This window comes from Sapajus apella, unplaced genomic scaffold, assembly GCF_009761245.1.
Source record: "Sapajus apella isolate SASKATOON/1434 unplaced genomic scaffold, GSC_monkey_1.0 scaffold94, whole genome shotgun sequence".
NCBI lineage: Eukaryota > Metazoa > Chordata > Mammalia > Primates > Cebidae > Sapajus > Sapajus apella.
Genome location: NW_022437034.1, coordinates 1653868 through 1672215, shown reverse-complemented (window position 1 = coordinate 1672215; position 18348 = coordinate 1653868). Strand labels below are relative to the sequence as shown.

The window sequence follows — 18348 nt, the reverse complement described above, 5'->3', positions numbered from 1 at the left end:
CCCTCCCATCTCCTTCAGTGCCTGGTATTGGCTGAACACAGCTAGAAGTCAGAAGACAAGGGAACCAGGACAATGCAGCACTTAGAGGTTAGCCTCTGGGGTGTACAGCAGGGCCAAGAAAGTTGGAACCTAAATGGGGTGGGGGAGTTAATAAAGAATGACCAACATTGGGGAATCAGTTATGGGCAAGACAGGGCATGAAATACAAGACCAGGGTTTGAAAATCTTGATCAAACAAGGCTGAAAGCCAGTGCATCCAGTTGCAACTGGAGCTGGGGACATGCTTGGGGGACCAGGGCACGGTTAAGATTTGGTACACGAAGAATCTCACCAGTGGTGAGAAATCAGCAAACTCGTCTTTGCCTAAGATCCTGACCCATATATTTCTTTGGTCCTAGGGGAGCCCTCCCAGCCTCCCAACAGCAGTTGGCCCCTAAGTCAGAATGGGACTAACGCTGAGGCCACCCTGGCTGCGAACCTCACCTTCTCCTCCTACTACCAGCACACCTCCCCTGTGGCAGCCATGTTCATTGTGGCCTATGCCCTCATCTTCCTGCTCTGCATGGTGGGCAACGCCCTGGTCTGTTTCATCGTGCTCAAGAACCGGCACATGCGCACCGTCACCAACATGTTCATCCTCAACCTGGCTGTCAGTGACCTGCTGGTGGGCATCTTCTGCATGCCCACCACCCTTGTGGACAACCTCATCACTGGTGAGTGTGGACAGTCCGCAGCAGGAGTGTCCCCCATCCGCACTTCAGCTTCTCAGCTAAGGCCGGAAATCAAAGCCTGGAAGGCAGACGTCATTGCTGGGCTGGCCTCTTGGCCATGCGTGGCCTCAAACTCTCAAGATAGTCTTGGGGCTGAGGAGTTAGTCTAGAAATAAGAGATATAACGATTCCCCACTTTCTTTGTGCCTGGCATGATGTTATGATGTTGCTTACTCTTCACGCATTATCTTAATTCATCCTCACAACAATCAAATGAAGTAGAGTTTATGGTCATCCCCATTTTATGGAAGAGGAAACGTACATGCTCAGAGTGACTAAGAAACTGGCCTGTAGTCACACAGCTAACAGGTGTCAAGGTCCACATTCTTACACCCATACTTCTAATTACTGTATTATACCATTCAGTCTCACTCTCTCACGGAGCTCCCAAGGGCAGAAATAGAGCCACTGGGAGAAATGTAAGGGAGGCAGGTTTCCTCTGAATTGGAAACTAAAAATCCATTCATTTGAACTGGGAATTGAGCAGGGCACAGCAGAGAGTCCTGCCCTGTAAGTAATGAGCTCTCTGAACCTTGGGGTGTCCAAGCAGGGACTGACTGGCTACTCAGTGGACCACCTGACCTCTAAATTCCTGCATCTGCAGATGTCAGAATAGGGCCATATACTCTCTACTCTCTCATGCAACTGACCTTTCTTGTTTTAGAATCGAAGTTTCCACTAACCTGAGACTCCTGGTGAGGGACTGGTTTTCAGAGCTATGGAGACCCCTAGAGGTCTGAGCCTGCAGATTCAGAGCTCAGAGCTCCCAGCCGCTCACTAGTCCTCAGGATCCAGAGCCTAGACAGCCCCATTCGAAGTGACTTCACTGACTTGGAGCAGAGGGAGCCACAGCCTGCATTTCTGTAGGTTCTTGGAACCAGGAATTGAAGCCTCTACAGTACTGGCTGTGTCCGGTGGAACTGTTACCCACTGCTGAGTCCCAGCTTCCTTTGCCGATGAGGAATATAAACTGCATCCCCTTCCTTTCCAACACTAGACACACACACGTGTACTCAGACACACATGTGCAGAGATGCATACATGCATGCACATAGCATGCATACCAGTCAACAGTGATATGGTGAGGTCACGAGCTGGTTAAGTTGGTGTCTGTTCATCTTTTTCATACACTCATATTTAAAAAATTGTTTGAATAAATAAAACATTTAGATGATTCAATAGTCAAAGCTACCAAAGTTCTCCAGTGAAAAATCTCCCTTCTACCCCTGTCGTCTGGCCTCCCAGCTCCTCTCCCTCCTGGGAGGTAACCAATTGTTGCCAGTTTCTTGTGTCTCTTTCAAAAAATATTTTATGTGAGTGCAAGCAAATTAAAGATATGCTAAGTTTCCAAACAGTCGGTCCCGTACTTTTACTTCCCATCCAACACCACTTAAAAATATATCATGTATACTGTAAATAAGATCCATTAAAATCAACTTACATGTTGTTAGCCCCTATTAATAGATAAAAGAGTTTCTCATTCTTTTCACCTACTGCTAGAATTCCATTGTATGGATGTACTATAATTTATTTTGATGTGTATTTATGCTGTTTTTAATAGAATCTTCTACAATTAAATAAAACTTCACATAGCTTAACTCTTTTCCTTCCTTCCTTCCTTCCTTCCTTCCTTCCTTCCTTCCTTCTTGTCTTTTCTCTTTTTTTTCTTTTCTTTTCTTTCTCACTCTGTTGCCCAGGCTGAAGTGCAGTGGCACGATCTCAGCTCACTACAACCTCTGCCTCCCGAGTTCAAGCGATTCTCCTGCCTCAGCCTCCTGAATTACAGGTGCGTGCCACCATGCCCAGCTAATTTTTGTATTTTTAGTAGAGATGGGGTTTCACCATGTTGTCCAGGCTGGTCTTGAACTCCTGACCTCAAGTGACCCACCTGCCTCGGCCTCCCAAAGTGTTGGGATTGCAGGCATGAGCCACCATGCCTGGCCTCTTTTTTTTTTTTTTGAGACAGTCTCACTCTGTCATCCAGGCTGGAGTGCAGTGGCATGATCACGGCTCACTGTAGCCTTGACCTCCCTGGGCTCAGGTCCTGGGACTACAGGCATGTGCCACCACAGCTGGCTAATTTTTCTATTTTTTGAAGAGATGGGGTTTTGCCATGTTACCCAGGCTTGTCTCAAACTCCTGGGCTCAAGCCATCTGCCCACCTTGGCCCCCCAAAGTTCTGGGATAATAGGAGTGAGGCACCATGCCTAGCTTTTTCTTTGTGTCTTTTTGTTCTGTTTTGTGTTGGTTTTTTTTTTTTTGAACTCACATACAGAAAGTCGAATCATTCATTCAGTCCAGTTCATGGCACTACATGATTTCACTCTGTTGCAAAGCTCTTCTTTTATTTTTGATTATTTATTTATTTCCTTCTATATACCTATTCCACTTCACATCTCCTCTCTGACCCATAGGCAGCCATTCTGTTATATTTCTGTCTTTTGTATGCATTCTTAGAAAATGCGCCGTTAATGTATGCATGTTTTACATGTAAATATTGTTGATATAATTTAACATACATTAAAATCTGCTTTTTTAAGTATATAGTTCCACAAGGATTTTTTGTTGTTGTTGCTTTTTAAAAAGACTGTCACCAATGCTGGAGTACAGTGGCGAGATCATAGCTCACTGTGACCTCAAACTCCTGGCCTCAAAGATCTTCCCACCTCAGCCTCCCCAGTAGCTGGGACTACAGACATTGTGCCACAATGTGTGGCTAACTTTTTTTTAAATTTTTTGTTTTTGTAGAGCCAGAGTCTCACTATCTTACCCAGTCTGGCCTTGAATTCCTGGGCTCAAGTGATCCTCCTGCTTCTTCCTCCCAAAGTGCTAGGATTACTATGCCTGGCTGAGAATAGTATTTAGAAGCCAAGATCTGGGTTCTAGATGTGCTCATGGCTACTGGGGTGTCATTGCTTCTAGGTGCTCTCCAGGGACAGAGCTAGGAAATACATGTATACTAACAGAAACATTTAACACACATAACTCTATTTCTATATCTGACCATCTGTATGTGTGTTAACATGAGTTCAGACTGATACTTCTGATTCCAGCCCACTGTCACAGATTCATTTGAACTTTCCCTCTTGCTTATCGGTAACTTCTTTTTCAGGCAGTGAGCAATCTAGCTGTATTTATCTACAATAGATTTACTTATTTGTTCAATCCTAATATACACATAAGGTAGTTTCATTATTGCTACCATGCTTCTGTGATTGAGGTTTGCCTGATGTTTTCCCATAATTTAGATCCAGTTTATTCAGTTTTGTCAAGAGGACCACAAATTTATTAATGACAGTATGGAATTTGTTTACAGTTTTTTTTGCTGTTATATTATACAGTCAAAATATTGTTTTCCAAAGTTACTTCAGTTAGTCTCTTTCTTCTTCACCCCTTCAATGTGAATATTATTCAATTTAAATACAATATTATTCATTTGTAGTACAATTAGGCTTATTTGCTAATGATTGTATTTCACTTTGGGTCCTCTCTCCCCAGCCACATCCTGTTAGATGTTGATTATTTATTTTTTGGGTAAATGAAACATTGTCATGATTCTAAAAAGTCAGAACCATACAAAGATACACTCAGAGAGACATCACTCTCATTACCTCAACTATCCCATTCACCCATTTTTTCTACCCAATTCTTATCTTCTCTCTGTTTAGGTAGCCAATCTCATTATTCTGATTTATCTTTTCTGTAACTTTGGTATAATAAGAAAATAAGCATATATTTTCTTAATCTCTTTTTTCTTTTTCTTTTTTTTTTTTTGAGACGGAGTTTCGCTCTTGTTACCCAGGCTGGAGTGCAATGGTGCGATCTCGGCTCACCGCAACCTCCGCCTCCTGGGATCAGGCAATTCTCCTGCCTCAGCCTCCTGAGTAGCTGGGATTACAGGCACACACCACCATGCCCAGCTGAATTTTTGAATTTTTAGTAGAGACGGGGTTTCACCATGTTGACCCGGATGGTCTCGATCTCTTGACCTCGTGATCCACCCGCCTTGGCCTCCCAAAGTGCTGGGATTACAGGCGTGAGCCACCGCGCCCGGCCTTAATCCCTTTTTTCTTACATGAAGGGTAATATCCTATAGACAGTCTTAATACTTTGCTCTCTGCACTTAGCAGTACATCCTGGAAGTCATTTCATATCAGTTCCTAGGGGTCTTCCTCAGTCTTTGTTGCAGCTGTTTAATACTCTACAAATGGATGTATCATAGTTTATTCAACCATTTCTTCACATGAGGATTTAGGTTGTTTCTATTATTTTGCAATTACAAACAATGCTACAATGGGTAACCTTGTACATATGTATTTTTATCGTTGGAGGTATATTTAGGCTAGAGTACAGGAGTGAGATTGCTGCTGAGAGCAGTGACTCATGCCTGTAATCCCAGCACTTTGGGAGGCCAAGGCAGGTGAATCACTTGAGACCAGGAGTTTGAGATCAGCCTAGGCAACATGGCCATACCTTGTCTCTACAAAAATAATACAAAAATTAGCCAGGCATAGTGGCACACGCCTGTAGTCCCAGCCACTGAGGAGACTAAGGTGGGAGGATCATCTGAATCCAGGAGGTGATCATGGCCACTGCCTAAGTGACAGAGTGAGACCCTGTCTCAAAAGAAGAAAACAAAAGTGAGATTGTCATATCAAAAGGTAAATGCTTATGTAGTTTGTTATGTATCCTAATTCCCCTCCATAAAGTCTGTATCAGTTTGCATTCCTACAAGCAATGTCTGATAGAGCCTATTTCTCCATAACCTTGCTGTGGCCATTTGTATATTTCTAATTATGAATAAGATATGAACATGTTTTTAAAAATTTTTGGTAGAGACAGGGTCTCACTATATTGCCCAGGCTGGTCTCAAACTCCTGAACTCAAGCAATCCTCCTGCCTTGGCCTCACAAAGTGCTGGGATCATAGGCATGAGCCACCATGCCCAGCCTGAACTTCTCAAGTTGCTTATATCTTTCCACACTTCAATCAGGTTTTCAGTCCTTTGTCCCTCAATTTTTATGAGTTCTTCATACATTTGGGGTAAAAGGTCTTTGTCTGTGATATATCACAATACAAATATCTTCTTAATTTGTTGGTTATCTTTGACTTTGTTTACAGAATTTTTTGCTATGCAATTAAAAATTTTAATAATTGTCTTTTTTTTTTCCTTGAAATGGAGTCTTGCCCTCTCACCCAGGCTGGGATGCAGTGGCACGATTTCCCTCACGGGGTTCAAGTGATTCTCCTGCCTCAGCCTCCCGAGTAGCTGGGATTACAGGCGCCCGCCAGCACACTCAGCTAAAATGTTTTTATGTAGACACACTTATCAATCTCTTTTTATATTGGCCTCTGGATTCTGAAACATAATTAGAAAGCTTTTCCCTACACATAAGTTAAAAAGAACTCACCTGTTTTTTTCTAGTACTCGTACAATGTCTGTTTTTACATATAGATTACTTTTCCACTTGTAGTTTATTCTTGTGTATGGTGTGAGATATGGATCTAATTTTATCTTTTTCCAAATGGCTACCCAGATGATGAAGCACTGTTTATTAAAAAGTCAATCTTTGTCACCATGGTTTCAGATGCTACCTTCATCATGCACTAAGTTTCTGCTGTACCTGGGTCTATTGCTGGGCTTTCTATCCTATTCTACTGATTTATTCATCTGTTCATGCACTAGCAGCACACTGTTTTAATTATAGAGGTCTGCTAGAATATATTTTTATTTTTTTGAGACAGGGTCTTACTCTGTTATCCTGGCTGAGTGCGGTGGTGTGATCATGGCTCACTGCTGCCTCAACTTCCCAGGCTCAAAGGATCCTCCCACCTCTCAGCCTCCCGAGTAGCTAGGACTACAGGCATGTGCCACCACACCTGGCTAATATTTTGTATTTTTTCTGTAGAAATGGGGTTTCACCATGTTGGCCAGGCTGGTCTCAAACTCCTGAGCTCAAGCGATTTACCCACCTCAGCTTCCCAAAGTGCTGAGATTACAGGGGTGAAACACTGCATTTGGCCCTGATAGTATATTTTAATGTCAGCTTGGGCTATTTCCCTTTTGTGTTTTTTCTATGCCAAGATTGTCCTGTATCAGAATTTTCCTGGTTATATTGTTAATTTAAATGAATGGTTTGTGTCATAGATCTCATTCTATTTCTTCCTCTTTTTTTTTTTTTTTTGCTAAGCCTTCTATTCATGTTGCCCTGTAGACAACTGACCTGTGTCTTCCAGCCGCTGCCTTGTACTCCGCGGTGTGTGTCCACCACATTTAACCTCCAGTCTTCCAGGGGTGGGCACCAGGATGGCCTCTCCCTAGTGGTGAGGGCCAGTTGTGGACATTTCTTCTCAAGTGATAACGTATTGGTAGTTTGAACTTTGCCGTGTAGGGAGGCTTATACCACAGAAACTGGCAAATGCAACAAACCAGGGTTTTTGTTTTAACTTAAAATTTGTTTTGTTTTCTTGTTGGTTTTTATTTTTTGTTTTTTAAGAGCTGATTTACTGGCATACCATTCCAACTCCATCATTACAAATAACATGGCAGTGGACACATTTATGCGTCCTGCGGGAATGTCTTCAAGGAAATGAACTCAGGAGAAGAACTGCTGGGTCCGAGAGTTGGCACATTCGCAGTTTTCCAAGTAGAACCACTCTGTTTTCTATAGCAATGTTAACTTCCCATGACACTGAAACTCCCCAGCACTTAGACCTGACTGACACCACTAATCCATATTGATTTGGGGGCAAAGAGGCTGTACATTAATCTCCCCTCTAATTTTTTCATTTGTAAAGCTGGTATGACAATAGCAGGGCTGTTGTGAGGATTGAATGAGCTAGTGCTTGTACTTACAAGCGTGCAGGCAGAAAGTCAACATAATTGGTTCCAGAGGAGACTCCTGTCTCAGGCACGAAAGACAAGAATAAGGTGGGCCCCCGGGTCTAGAGGGGCAGAGACACCAGGCTGCTACCAAGACAGCCTCAGGAACAAAGCTGTGACCAGTGATGTGGTTACAGTCACGAGAGCCGGTGGGGCCCAGGTCTCCTGACAAAGGAGAAGCCCAGGATGTGGGGGCTGGAGCTGCTCATACCTCTCCCTATCTGGGAGAGTATTGATTGATTTGTCCTAGTGGTTCTCAACTATGGCTGCCATTTGAATCCTCTGGGTTGATTTTTAAAATACTGATGGAGAGCCAGGAGTGGTGGGGTGCACCTGTAATCGCAGCTACTTAGGAAGGTGAGGCAAGAGGATCATTGAGCCCAGGAGTTAGAGACCAGCTTGGACAACATAGCAAAATCCCATCTTAAACAAAACAAAACAAAACAAACAAACAACAACAACAAAAAAAACTGATGTGGGCTGGGCACAGTGGCTCATGCTTACAATTCTATCACTTTGGGAGGCTGAAGCAGGAGGATTGCTTCAGCCCAGGAGTTCAAGACTGGCCTGGACAACATAGCAAGATCCCATCTCTACAAAAAATAAAAAGCTGAGTGTGGTGGCACATGCCTATGGTTTCAGCTACTCAGGAGGCTGAGGTGGTAGAATTGCTTGAGCCCAGGAAGTTGAGGCTGCAGTGAGCTATGATCACACCATTGTACTCCAGCCTGGGTGACAGAGCGAGATCCTATCTCAAACAAAACAAAACAACTGTTGTCTGGGTCCTACCACTAGAGATTCTGATTGTAATTGGCCCGGCGTGGGTCTGAGCATTTGTTCTTTGCAAAGCTCTCCAGGTGATTCTTGTGAGCAGCCAATGTCAAGAACCACTGGCCGAGATCCTGAGACAGGGCTATGGGAAAAGAGAGCCAGGCAGGGCTGGATGGTCTAAAGCTCATGGAGATAAATCACTGGTCAACACAAAGAAAATCTCACTAATACTGTTGACCTGTGAACAACATGGGTTTGAACTGCATGGGTCCATTTATATGAGGGTTTTTTTCCAACCAAATGCAAATTAAAAATACAGTATTCCCAGGATGCAAAACCTGTGTATGTTAGCCCATTCTCATGCTGCCATAAGGACATACCTGAGACTGGGTAATTCTGGGGGGAAAGAGGTTTAATTGACTCACAGTTCTGCAGGGATGGGAAGACTTCAGGAAACATAATCGTGGTGGAAGGGGAAGCAGGTCCTTCACAAGGCAGCAAGAGAGAGAAGAATGAGAACCGAGCGAAGGGAGAAGCCCCTTATAAAACCATTAGATCTCGCAAGAACTTGCCATCACAAAAATAGCATGGGGGAACCACCCCCATGATTCAATTACCTCCCACTGGGTCCTTCCCGTTACTCATGGGGATTATGGGAACTACAATTCAAGATGAGATTTGGGTGGGTATACAGCCAAACCATATCACCACATATATACAGAGGGCTGCCTTTTTCTATACACAGGTTCTGCAAGGCTGACGGCAGGACTTGATTATGTGTGGATTTTGGAATACTTGGGGGTCCTAGAATCAATGCCCTATATAAACAGGGCTCAGAGGGGACCTGGCTTGGGGGGCTTGTGGTCTCTGGCTCTTGATGTGAGCCTCTCTCACTCTGTGGGGGCCTCTGTCATTGCAGGGTGGCCCTTCGACAATGCCACATGCAAGATGAGCGGCTTGGTACAGGGTATGTCTGTGTCAGCTTCCGTTTTCACGCTGGTGGCCATCGCTGTGGAAAGGTAAGAGGTTTCCTGGCTGGATTATCCCTGGGCCAACTAGGGCCTGGCATTAAGAGGAGCCACTGTCTCTAATGCTGGGTTGGCTGGAAGGCTGGGGCTGCCCTGTGGTAAGCGGGGCTAAATCCTGAGCCATAAAGAGAAGGGCTGTGGGCCCAGCTGCCCTTTTCCTAAACTTGGGGGACCAGATGAGGACACCACCACCTCCTTCTGGAAGGCCTGGAGGCAGCCTTAGTTGGCTTTCGTCGGGATTCCTGGGGCCTGTGAGGAGCTTGAGAGCAGTCCTCATTTCCTGAGTGTCGAGAATCTTGCCACCCCTGTCAGAGCCAGGAGAGCCAGGGCTAAGGGAGCCAGCTTATGGGTGGGCCTCGGTATGGCTGGGGAGAAAGGGTCTCTCCCTGCATCTTACTCTCCCCTCACTGGCTCCTTGCTGGTCCCCGGAAGCACAGGCCATACTCAATCCCCATCTCCACCCCTTCTGCTCGTTCGGCCTCACATTCCATCAGATTCTCTGGTTAAGTCTATGAGTCTGTCATGTGGCCAGAGGTATGGAGCAGATCCAGGGACAAGGAGGCTTTGCAATCAATAAAGCCCTGAACCCAGGAGGCCTCCGTATTGCACTGTGTGAGTTCTCCTCCCCACAGCATTGTTAGTGGTAGAAGGGCGCCTTCTGGGTGCTTCATCCCGGGGAAGGGTGGGCAATCAGCTGGAGGTATGCTCATTCCTGCCTAGGTGTATCCTGTTGGGTGGGTCCCCTAATTACTCTGAGACTCTGTAGTGTCGTCTGTAAATGGTAGCTACCCTACAGGATGGTTGGGAGGCTTCAGTAAGCTCCTGCTTATAAAAGCTTATGCACAGTTCCTGGCATAGACTCCAAATGTCAGTTGCTAATAGTATTTTATTTCTTCTGCACACCCATCCCCTCCTCCTTGTTCTCTCCCCAGCATGGGCATTTCTTAGCCCTGCCCTTTGTACAATCTAGAGTTCACATCATCTCTCCACCTCAAGCCCAGTTTTTTGTAACCCGGTGATGTAGGCAGCTGAAGTGATAAGGTGGGTTCTACTCTCCACAAGGCCACTAACTAGCTGGGTGATCACAAGTCCCTTCTCTTCATTGACCTTTGTTTTGTTATCATTGTTGAATGAAATGAGAGTGTACGACTTCTCTCAGTGGTGTTTGCAGTATTCCTCAAGTCCCACCTCATCCATGAAGCCTTCCTGGATTACCCCAAGATTCTCCTCCACCCATTTACTGCTATTGCACTCATAGCCAGTACTACATGCTTTAAGAATTATTTATTCTCTGGAGATTTCTTTTCTTTTTCTTTTTTGGAGACAGAGTCTTGCTGTGTTGTTTAGGCTGGAGGGCCGTGGCCATCTCGGCTCACTGCAACCTCCACCTCCTGAGTTCAAGCCATTCTTGTGCCTCAGCCTCCAGGGTAGCTGGGATTACAGGCACGCACCACTATCCATGACTAATTTTTGTATTTTTAGTAGAGATGGCGTTTCACCATGCCAGGCTGGTCTCGAACTCCTGGCTTCAAGTGATCTGCCCTCCTCAGCCTCCCAAAGTGCTAGGATTACAGGCATGAGCCACTATTCTCTGGAACTTTCTTGAGTGTGTGAAGTATGAAGCCAGTAGGTCAGAGTCATAGGTTGAGACAACAAGGCTTGAGTCAGGCTGTGGGAGAGGTAAAAGGTCAGGCTCTCAGGCCAAAAAAAGTGCAGGTTGGCAGAGGGGCAGGACACAGTGTAATGAATGGGGCAGGACACTTGATTGAGAGTCAGCTCGAGGCCTATGTTCCAGGGCAGGCTCTGACTCTCAACAGCCATGTGACCATAAGAACCCCTCTGGGCAAGGTTTCCCCTCCGTTAAACAAGTAAGGTTGACTGGACATTCTTCAGGTTTCTATTTTCTGGCATCAGTAGATGACAGAAGCCATTCTGGGGAGTAGGAGCCCCTCTTTATTCTATTAAGCATGCAAAATGTCTCAAGAAGTGTGGTGAGTGTCATCTCAAGCTTCACAAGTACCACACAGAGTAAGTCATACTATTGGCCTCATTTTAAGATGAGGAAACTAAGCCTCAGAAAGTATTTTGAGTAACTTGCCCTCTGGTTATTCATGCATTTATCTAGCCACACTTGGGAATGTTGAGATTAAAGTCATGGCACCTGCCCTCAAAGAGCTTGCAGGGAGCAGTCGTCTTGGAACCACACTGCAAAGGGAGGTTTCTACCTCCACCTACAGCAGCAGTTCTCAACTCTAGTTGCATAGTAGACTTCCCCCAGGAGCGTTTTTAAATTTTTTTGAGACAAGATCTTGCTCGGCTGCCTAGGCTGGAATGAAGTGGTGTGATCGTGGCTCACTGCAGTCTCAACCTCCTGGGCTCAAGTGATTCTCCTGCCTCAGCCTCCTGTGTAGCTGGGAGTATAGGCAAGCATTCCCTTGCCTGGTTAATTTTTTGAGATAGGGTTCTACCATGTTTCCCAGGCTGGTCTCCAGCTCCTGGGTTGAAGTGATCCTCCTACCTTGGCTTCCCAAAGTGCTGGGATTATAAGCATGAACCATGGCACCTGACTCCAGGAGCTTTAAACACAAAAACAACAAATAAACAATGCTAAAACCCCTTTCTAGACTAATTAGGATGGAATCCTTGGCCTGGAGGAATAGGCATGGGTTTTGTTTCTGTTGTTGAAATGCTTCAGGGCAGTCTTACATACATAGAGGGTTTCCAGCTACTGGTTTATGTGGCATATGAAGCAAGACAAATCTGGGTTCAGAACTGGTCCTTGCAACTTGCTGTGTGACCTTGAGGCAATTGCTTAACACCTGAGTCCCAGTTTCCTTATCTGTAAATAAAGATTGTAATAACTATCTTAAAGGCCTTACCTTTAAAACATAATAAAGTGTGTGATAACTGATGCTGAGTTGTCCTCATGAGGAAATTAATGATGCAGACTTGTCCTTGCATGGTGGAGATACTGATACTGACTTTAGCCAAGATGTCATAGGTACAGCCTGACATGTAGTCTCTACATCTGCCCTCCTGAGGTTTTCTGGAGAATCTATAAACTGTATTATTTGACGCACCTAATCATCCTTCTGAAGGACAGACTGCACGTCCTGACTGCAATCAGTTTACCACCAAAAGTACATAAATGACCTCTCTCGGAGGCTCACACCTGTAATCCCAGAACTTTGGGAGGCCAAAGCTGGAGGATCACTTGAGCCCAGGACTTTGAGACTAGACTGGGCAACATAGTGAGACCTCATCTCTACACAATTTTAAAAAATTAGCTAGGCGTGACAGTACATTCCTGTGGTTCCAGCTACTCAGGAGGCTGAGGTGGGAGGATTGCTCAAGTCCCGGAGGTGGAGGCTGCACAGAGCAGAAATGGCGCCACTGCCCTCCAGCCTGGATGACAGAGGGAGACTCTGTCCCAGGGAAAAAAAAAAAAAAGAGAAAAGTGGAAAAGTGCACCCAGGATTCATTGTTCCCACACGATCTGCAGTTTCTTCCTCTCTCATAAATCCTGTAGCTGCCTTTGTTCTTTGACTACTCAGCCAATTCGCGTCTGAGCTGTTCTTCGACGCTGCTCTAGATGCGATGATGAAGGTCAGATGCCCCCATGCCACCCGCCCTTCCCTCGCAGGACCCTGCCAGACCCCACGTCTCTCTCCCCTGGCCGCAGGTTCCGCTGCATCGTGCACCCTTTCCGCGAGAAGCTGACCCTGCGGAAGGCGCTGGTCACCATCGCCATCATCTGGGCCCTGGCGCTGCTCATCATGTGTCCCTCGGCCGTCACGCTGACCGTCACCCGTGAGGAGCACCACTTCATGGTGGACGCCCGTAACCGCTCCTACCCTCTCTACTCGTGCTGGGAGGCCTGGCCCGAGAAGGGCATGCGCAGGGTCTACACCACCGTGCTCTTCTCGCACATCTACCTGGCACCGCTGGCGCTCATCGTGATCATGTACGCCCGCATCGCGCGCAAGATCTGCCAGGCCCCGGGCCCGGCCCGCGGGGACGAGGAGGCGGCTGACCCGCGCGCGGCGCGGCGCAGGGCGCGCGTGGTGCACATGCTGGTCATGGTGGCGCTCTTCTTCACGCTGTCCTGGCTGCCGCTCTGGTCGCTGCTGCTGCTCATCGACTACGGGCAGCTCAGCGCGCCGCAGCTGCACCTGATCACGGTCTACGCTTTCCCCTTCGCGCACTGGCTGGCCTTCTTCAACAGCAGCGCCAACCCCATCATCTACGGCTACTTCAACGAGAACTTCCGCCGCGGCTTCCAGGCCGCCTTCCGCGCCCGCCTCTGCCCGCGCCCGTGGGGGAGCCACCAGGGGGCCTACTCCGAGCGGCCCGCGCCTCTGAGCAGGCGGGTCTTCGTGACGGTGCGGCCCAGCGACTCGGGGCAGCCCTCTGAGTCGGGCCTGAGCAGTGGGGCCCCCAGGCCCGGCCGCCTCCCGCTGCGGAATGCGCGGGTGACCCACCGCGGCTTGCCGGGGGAAGGGCCCGGCTGCTCCCACCTGCCCGTCACCATTCCAGCCTGGGATATCTGAGGTGGTCCAGGGAGGGCGGGCCCCTGCCTGGGGGCCCCAACTGGACGCGAGATACACGCATGCGACATTGGCAGGGCGTGGTTAGGAGGGGATGCATGGTGCCGCCCTCTCCAGAGCCAGGCAGCGGTGGGCAGCTGCTGGTGATGTCTTCCCTGCTGCGTTCACCCTCAGCACAGGGAAATGCGGAGGACAGGAAGGAGCCAATTTGCCCCAAAACCTGTCTGTGTGGTGGGCTTGACAAACTTCATCTCATTCAATTGTCACAACGCTTTGGAGATAGGTTTTCTTCTCCTCCTGCAGATGCAAAAACTGAGGCCTGGAGGGGAGACGTGACTCGTCCAAAGTTCTCAGGTGGAAATGGCATGCCTGCCTATGTGATTCCAGCGGCTGTGTGGTTTTTACCGTCTCCAGCTGGCTCCAAAAGGGCCGGGTGAGGTAGAACACCGTGAACTCAGTAAGTCCTAATTCGGCAGCTAGGAAGACGTGAAAAGCAAAGCCGGCCTATCCCTTGATGCTTTGTGTCCACGTGTGGGAGTCCCTCATGTTCTGTTACTGAAGCCACTCCCTTTCATCCTTTTCTGGAAGAACATGATGTGCCCTTCCTGTCGGCTCTAATGTGTTGGTTTGTCTTGTTTGTTCCAAGAAGTTCCAAGAGGCCATTGTCCTCAGAGCTGAACAGCTTCAGAACGAGCCTCGGGAAGACTGCCTCAGTTGCAGGGCACTCTAGGTCTTGCCCTCTGAGTCTAGAGAACAGCGGAGGGACTCCTGCTTCCATCATCCAGACCCAGGCAAGAACTTACAATGCTACAGGCAGCTGCAGGACCAGGGGAGGTGTCAGTGTACTTACTCAAAAACAAGGAGGATGGGGACTCATAGTATGCATTTTCCGCATTGGGAAACACATCTACTCACTGGGACTGAAAGTACAAAGCCTTGCCCAAGGTCTCTCTCCTCCCGGCTTCCTGGGAAGAAGTTGGTCAACTGAAGCTGCAGCCAGAGTGCCCTCTGGGGACTCCTGAAGGACACACACTAAACTCCTCCCCCACACAAACGACTTGTGTGCCCTAAAGGGTTACCCGGAGAGCCCCGTTTACTCTGGCTTTCTCCCAGCACCCCCGCATCAACTTGAAGAAATGTGGCTTCTCTCCAGGAGACAGGAGGACGTGGGATTGCCTGAGGGTGTCCTTTCACAGGCCCCGTCACATGGCAGTTAACTGAATATTTCCCCCAACCTCTATAGAAAGCACAGTGTTGCTAGAAATTTAGTAAATGAAAAAGAAACATTTCCAGGGGGTCAGGGCTCTGAGGTTCTGTTCCCTTCACTGACACACGATGACTGTTTACTGTTTGCTCCACTCTGAGTTCCAAGTATAGGGGCAGAAGAAAATTCCTAAGCAGTTGTACAATACATTCTTCAAGTATGTACCCAGACACTGTCTCATTTAATCCATACTAAGGAGATTGAATATTATTGTCATTTCACAAAGTGACTGAAGCTCAAAGAGTCCAAGTTCCCAGGGCCACAGAGGGGTAGGATTTAGATGAAAATTTGTCTTCTGATTGTTCTTCCCACCCTGCATGCTGCCTTTCAAGGAACGTAGACATGATGAGAGAACTGAAAATTTCCCCAAAGATTTTTTGCCTAACAGTCAACCAGAATGCCCACTCCTGGTGCCCAAGCTCTTGGTCTGGAAAGGAAAGCTATTGTATTTACTCTTGTAATCTCTGAGCTGTTCTTACCCTCGTGCTGAGCAGGCTGCCAAGAGCCATCATGACCCTGTTCTAGTTCTGGGGATGATGGATGAGAGGCTCAGAGAGGGTGTGCCATCCTGCCCCTCAGTGGTATTAGCTAGTGCCATGCATTTCTGGTACTGTTTCAGTGACATGTGGCCAGAGAGTTCCCGACTGGTTCTGACCTATTTATTCTGAAGAAGTCTGACTCCAGGCTCTAAAAGTAGGCCAGAGAAAGCGCCATTTCAAACCCCAAATGCCTATCCCTATGGCTGGGGGGGAAACTGTCTGAAGACGCCATCTGGTATCTCCTCTGGGGCATATTAGCATAGCCCCTTCGAGTACAAAATCAGCATTTGAGGCTAGGGGCAGGTGCGGATACCAAGATACTCACTCAAGCCAACCTTTCCATCACATCCTCTTTGTCTTCCCTGAAAAATGCCATGCTTTGAAAGGTTATAATTGCCCAGAAAACTCCTGTGTGGGTCACAATTCACATATTTTGCTGTTACTTTTGTTTCTTCTAAAAAATTAATCAGAGGCTATATCTGCCCATTTGGATATGAATGATAATGGGTGTGACGTCACACTTTAATGAAGAGAGATGCTGTGGGTATGTGGGGAGTTTGTTTCTTTGTGGATGTGGTAAAATATACACAATGTAAAATTTACCATTTTGCCCATTTTTAAGTGTACACGTCTGGAATTAAATATATTCACAGTGTTGTGTAACCATTACCACTGTCTATTTTCAGAACCTTTTTGTCATCCCAAACTGCAACTCTGTACCCATACACAATATCACCCCATCCCTTCTCCTCCCAGCCCCTAGTAAAAATTCTGTCTGTGAATTTGGCCACTCAGGAGGAATCATACAATATTATCCTTTTTGACTGGCTTCTTTCACTTAGCATCATGTCTTCAAGGTTCATCCATGTTGCGGCATGTGTCAGAGATTTCTTTCATTTTAAAAGCTGAATCATTGCCCATTGTCTAGATAGTCCCCATTTTGTTTATCCATTCATCCATCAGTGGGCACCTAGGTTGTTTCTACCTTTTGGATACTGTGAATAATGTATGGAGTTTTTAGATGCTGGAAAGAGTTCCTGACAACAGTGCCTGTGTGAACCCTGAGGACAGAGACCCTAGGTTGGGAATCAGGGTCTCTCCCAGCTTACCATTTATGGGTGACAAAACAGAGGCTTCCAGGACAGCTGTGATGTGTCTCACTCCCCTCGTGCCCACCCTATTTGCTCTGGGCTTCTGCTGGGCTTTACTTCTTGACTAGAGTGGCTAGAAAATTGTATGTTTCTTCCGTGGGATATTTTTATGAAGCTATTTTATAATTATAGATTTGTTATCCTCACTGGATTCCTATGTTCTGACACCTGGACTCTGTCGGGACTTTGTGCAGCCAAGGCACCCAAGGGAAGCGGTGTGGACCATTCCTGACGCGCCATCCTCCACCTCCAGGTTGGCTGGGTCTCCTAAGGTGACTGCCCTTTCATAAGCGGAAAGTTCGGAGATGAATGGGATGTGTGATGGGGGAAAAGGGCCAGAGGGCTGTTGACACTGAACGTCCCGACCCAGAGGGCCTCCTGGAGGGACTTTGTGTCCTGTCCTGCCATGTGCAGCATGAGTGGTCACCCTCATCGTGGGTCTCCACTGATGAATGGCCTCTTGACTTCACCAAGACAACGCAGCACCCAACAGACCAATGTGAGCTGGAGGCGGATGCCCGGCCTGGACCCAACAAACCACAGTCTGCCCGGCCCTGTGCTGAGGAGTCTCTCTTGGGGCCTGGAGGACGCATGAGTTGATTTGCATTGGAATGGAGGGCGAAGCTGGCAAAGGAAGATGAGAGCCCCCTATCATTAGTCTACTGTGTATTCATCCAGAAAGCAAGGTGAGAGCCAAGCCCAGTCCTGGATGGACAAAGCATTGCTATTAAGCTCTGCACCTTTTTGCCTCCTTTTCCTCAGCTCACCCCTCAGAAGTGCCACTGATGAAAGATAGATGAGAAGGAGGCAGCCTAAATGGGCTTCATTACAACAAACAATGTTGAATGAACAATGCATTCCTTGTTGAATAACCCAATTATTTACGATCATGGCATTTTATTATTGTTGTTCTCTCTCTCTACAAAAGCCCTACATAATCATTGTGGAAATTTTACAAGATTTCAATAAGCAAAGACAAGAAAACGAAAAGCACCCAAATCCTACCACAAGAGATAAGCATAGAGTCCTTTTCTGTGCATATATCTCTCAATATATTTAACATTCTTGGAACAGCTTTATTGAGGCCTAACTTACATAAGAAAAAATTCGCCCATCTTCAGTGTACTGCTTGATGAGTTTTTACAATTGTATACAGTTATGTCACCACCACACTGAAGATATTTCCATCATCCTAAAATGTTTCCTTGTGCTAATTTATAGTCAATTATTCCCTGCAAGCTCCTGATTCCAGAAAACAGTGATCCAATTTCAGAATGTCGTATAGATGGAATCAGACAGTTTGCAGCTGAGTCTGGTTTCTTTCACTTAAAGTGATGTCTGCAAGATTCCTTCATGCTGTAGCATGTATCAGTAGTTTTGCCTTTTGATTGCTGA

General features: G+C 46.9%; 1 protein-coding gene across 1 annotated transcript in view; it reads left to right on the top strand.

Annotated features, from left to right (window-relative positions):
- Nucleotides 1-15856, top strand: part of NPFFR1 (neuropeptide FF receptor 1) — a 31264-nt gene extending 15408 nt beyond the window's left edge. Inside the window, exons 2-4 of the mRNA XM_032256233.1 lie at nt 399-713; nt 9344-9443; nt 13135-15856. Coding sequence (XP_032112124.1) covers nt 399-713; nt 9344-9443; nt 13135-14002 — 1283 coding nt within the window. The 3' untranslated portion in view covers nt 14003-15856. The remainder of the gene's footprint in view (nt 1-398; nt 714-9343; nt 9444-13134) is intronic.
- Nucleotides 15857-18348: the final 2492 nt, after the last annotated feature.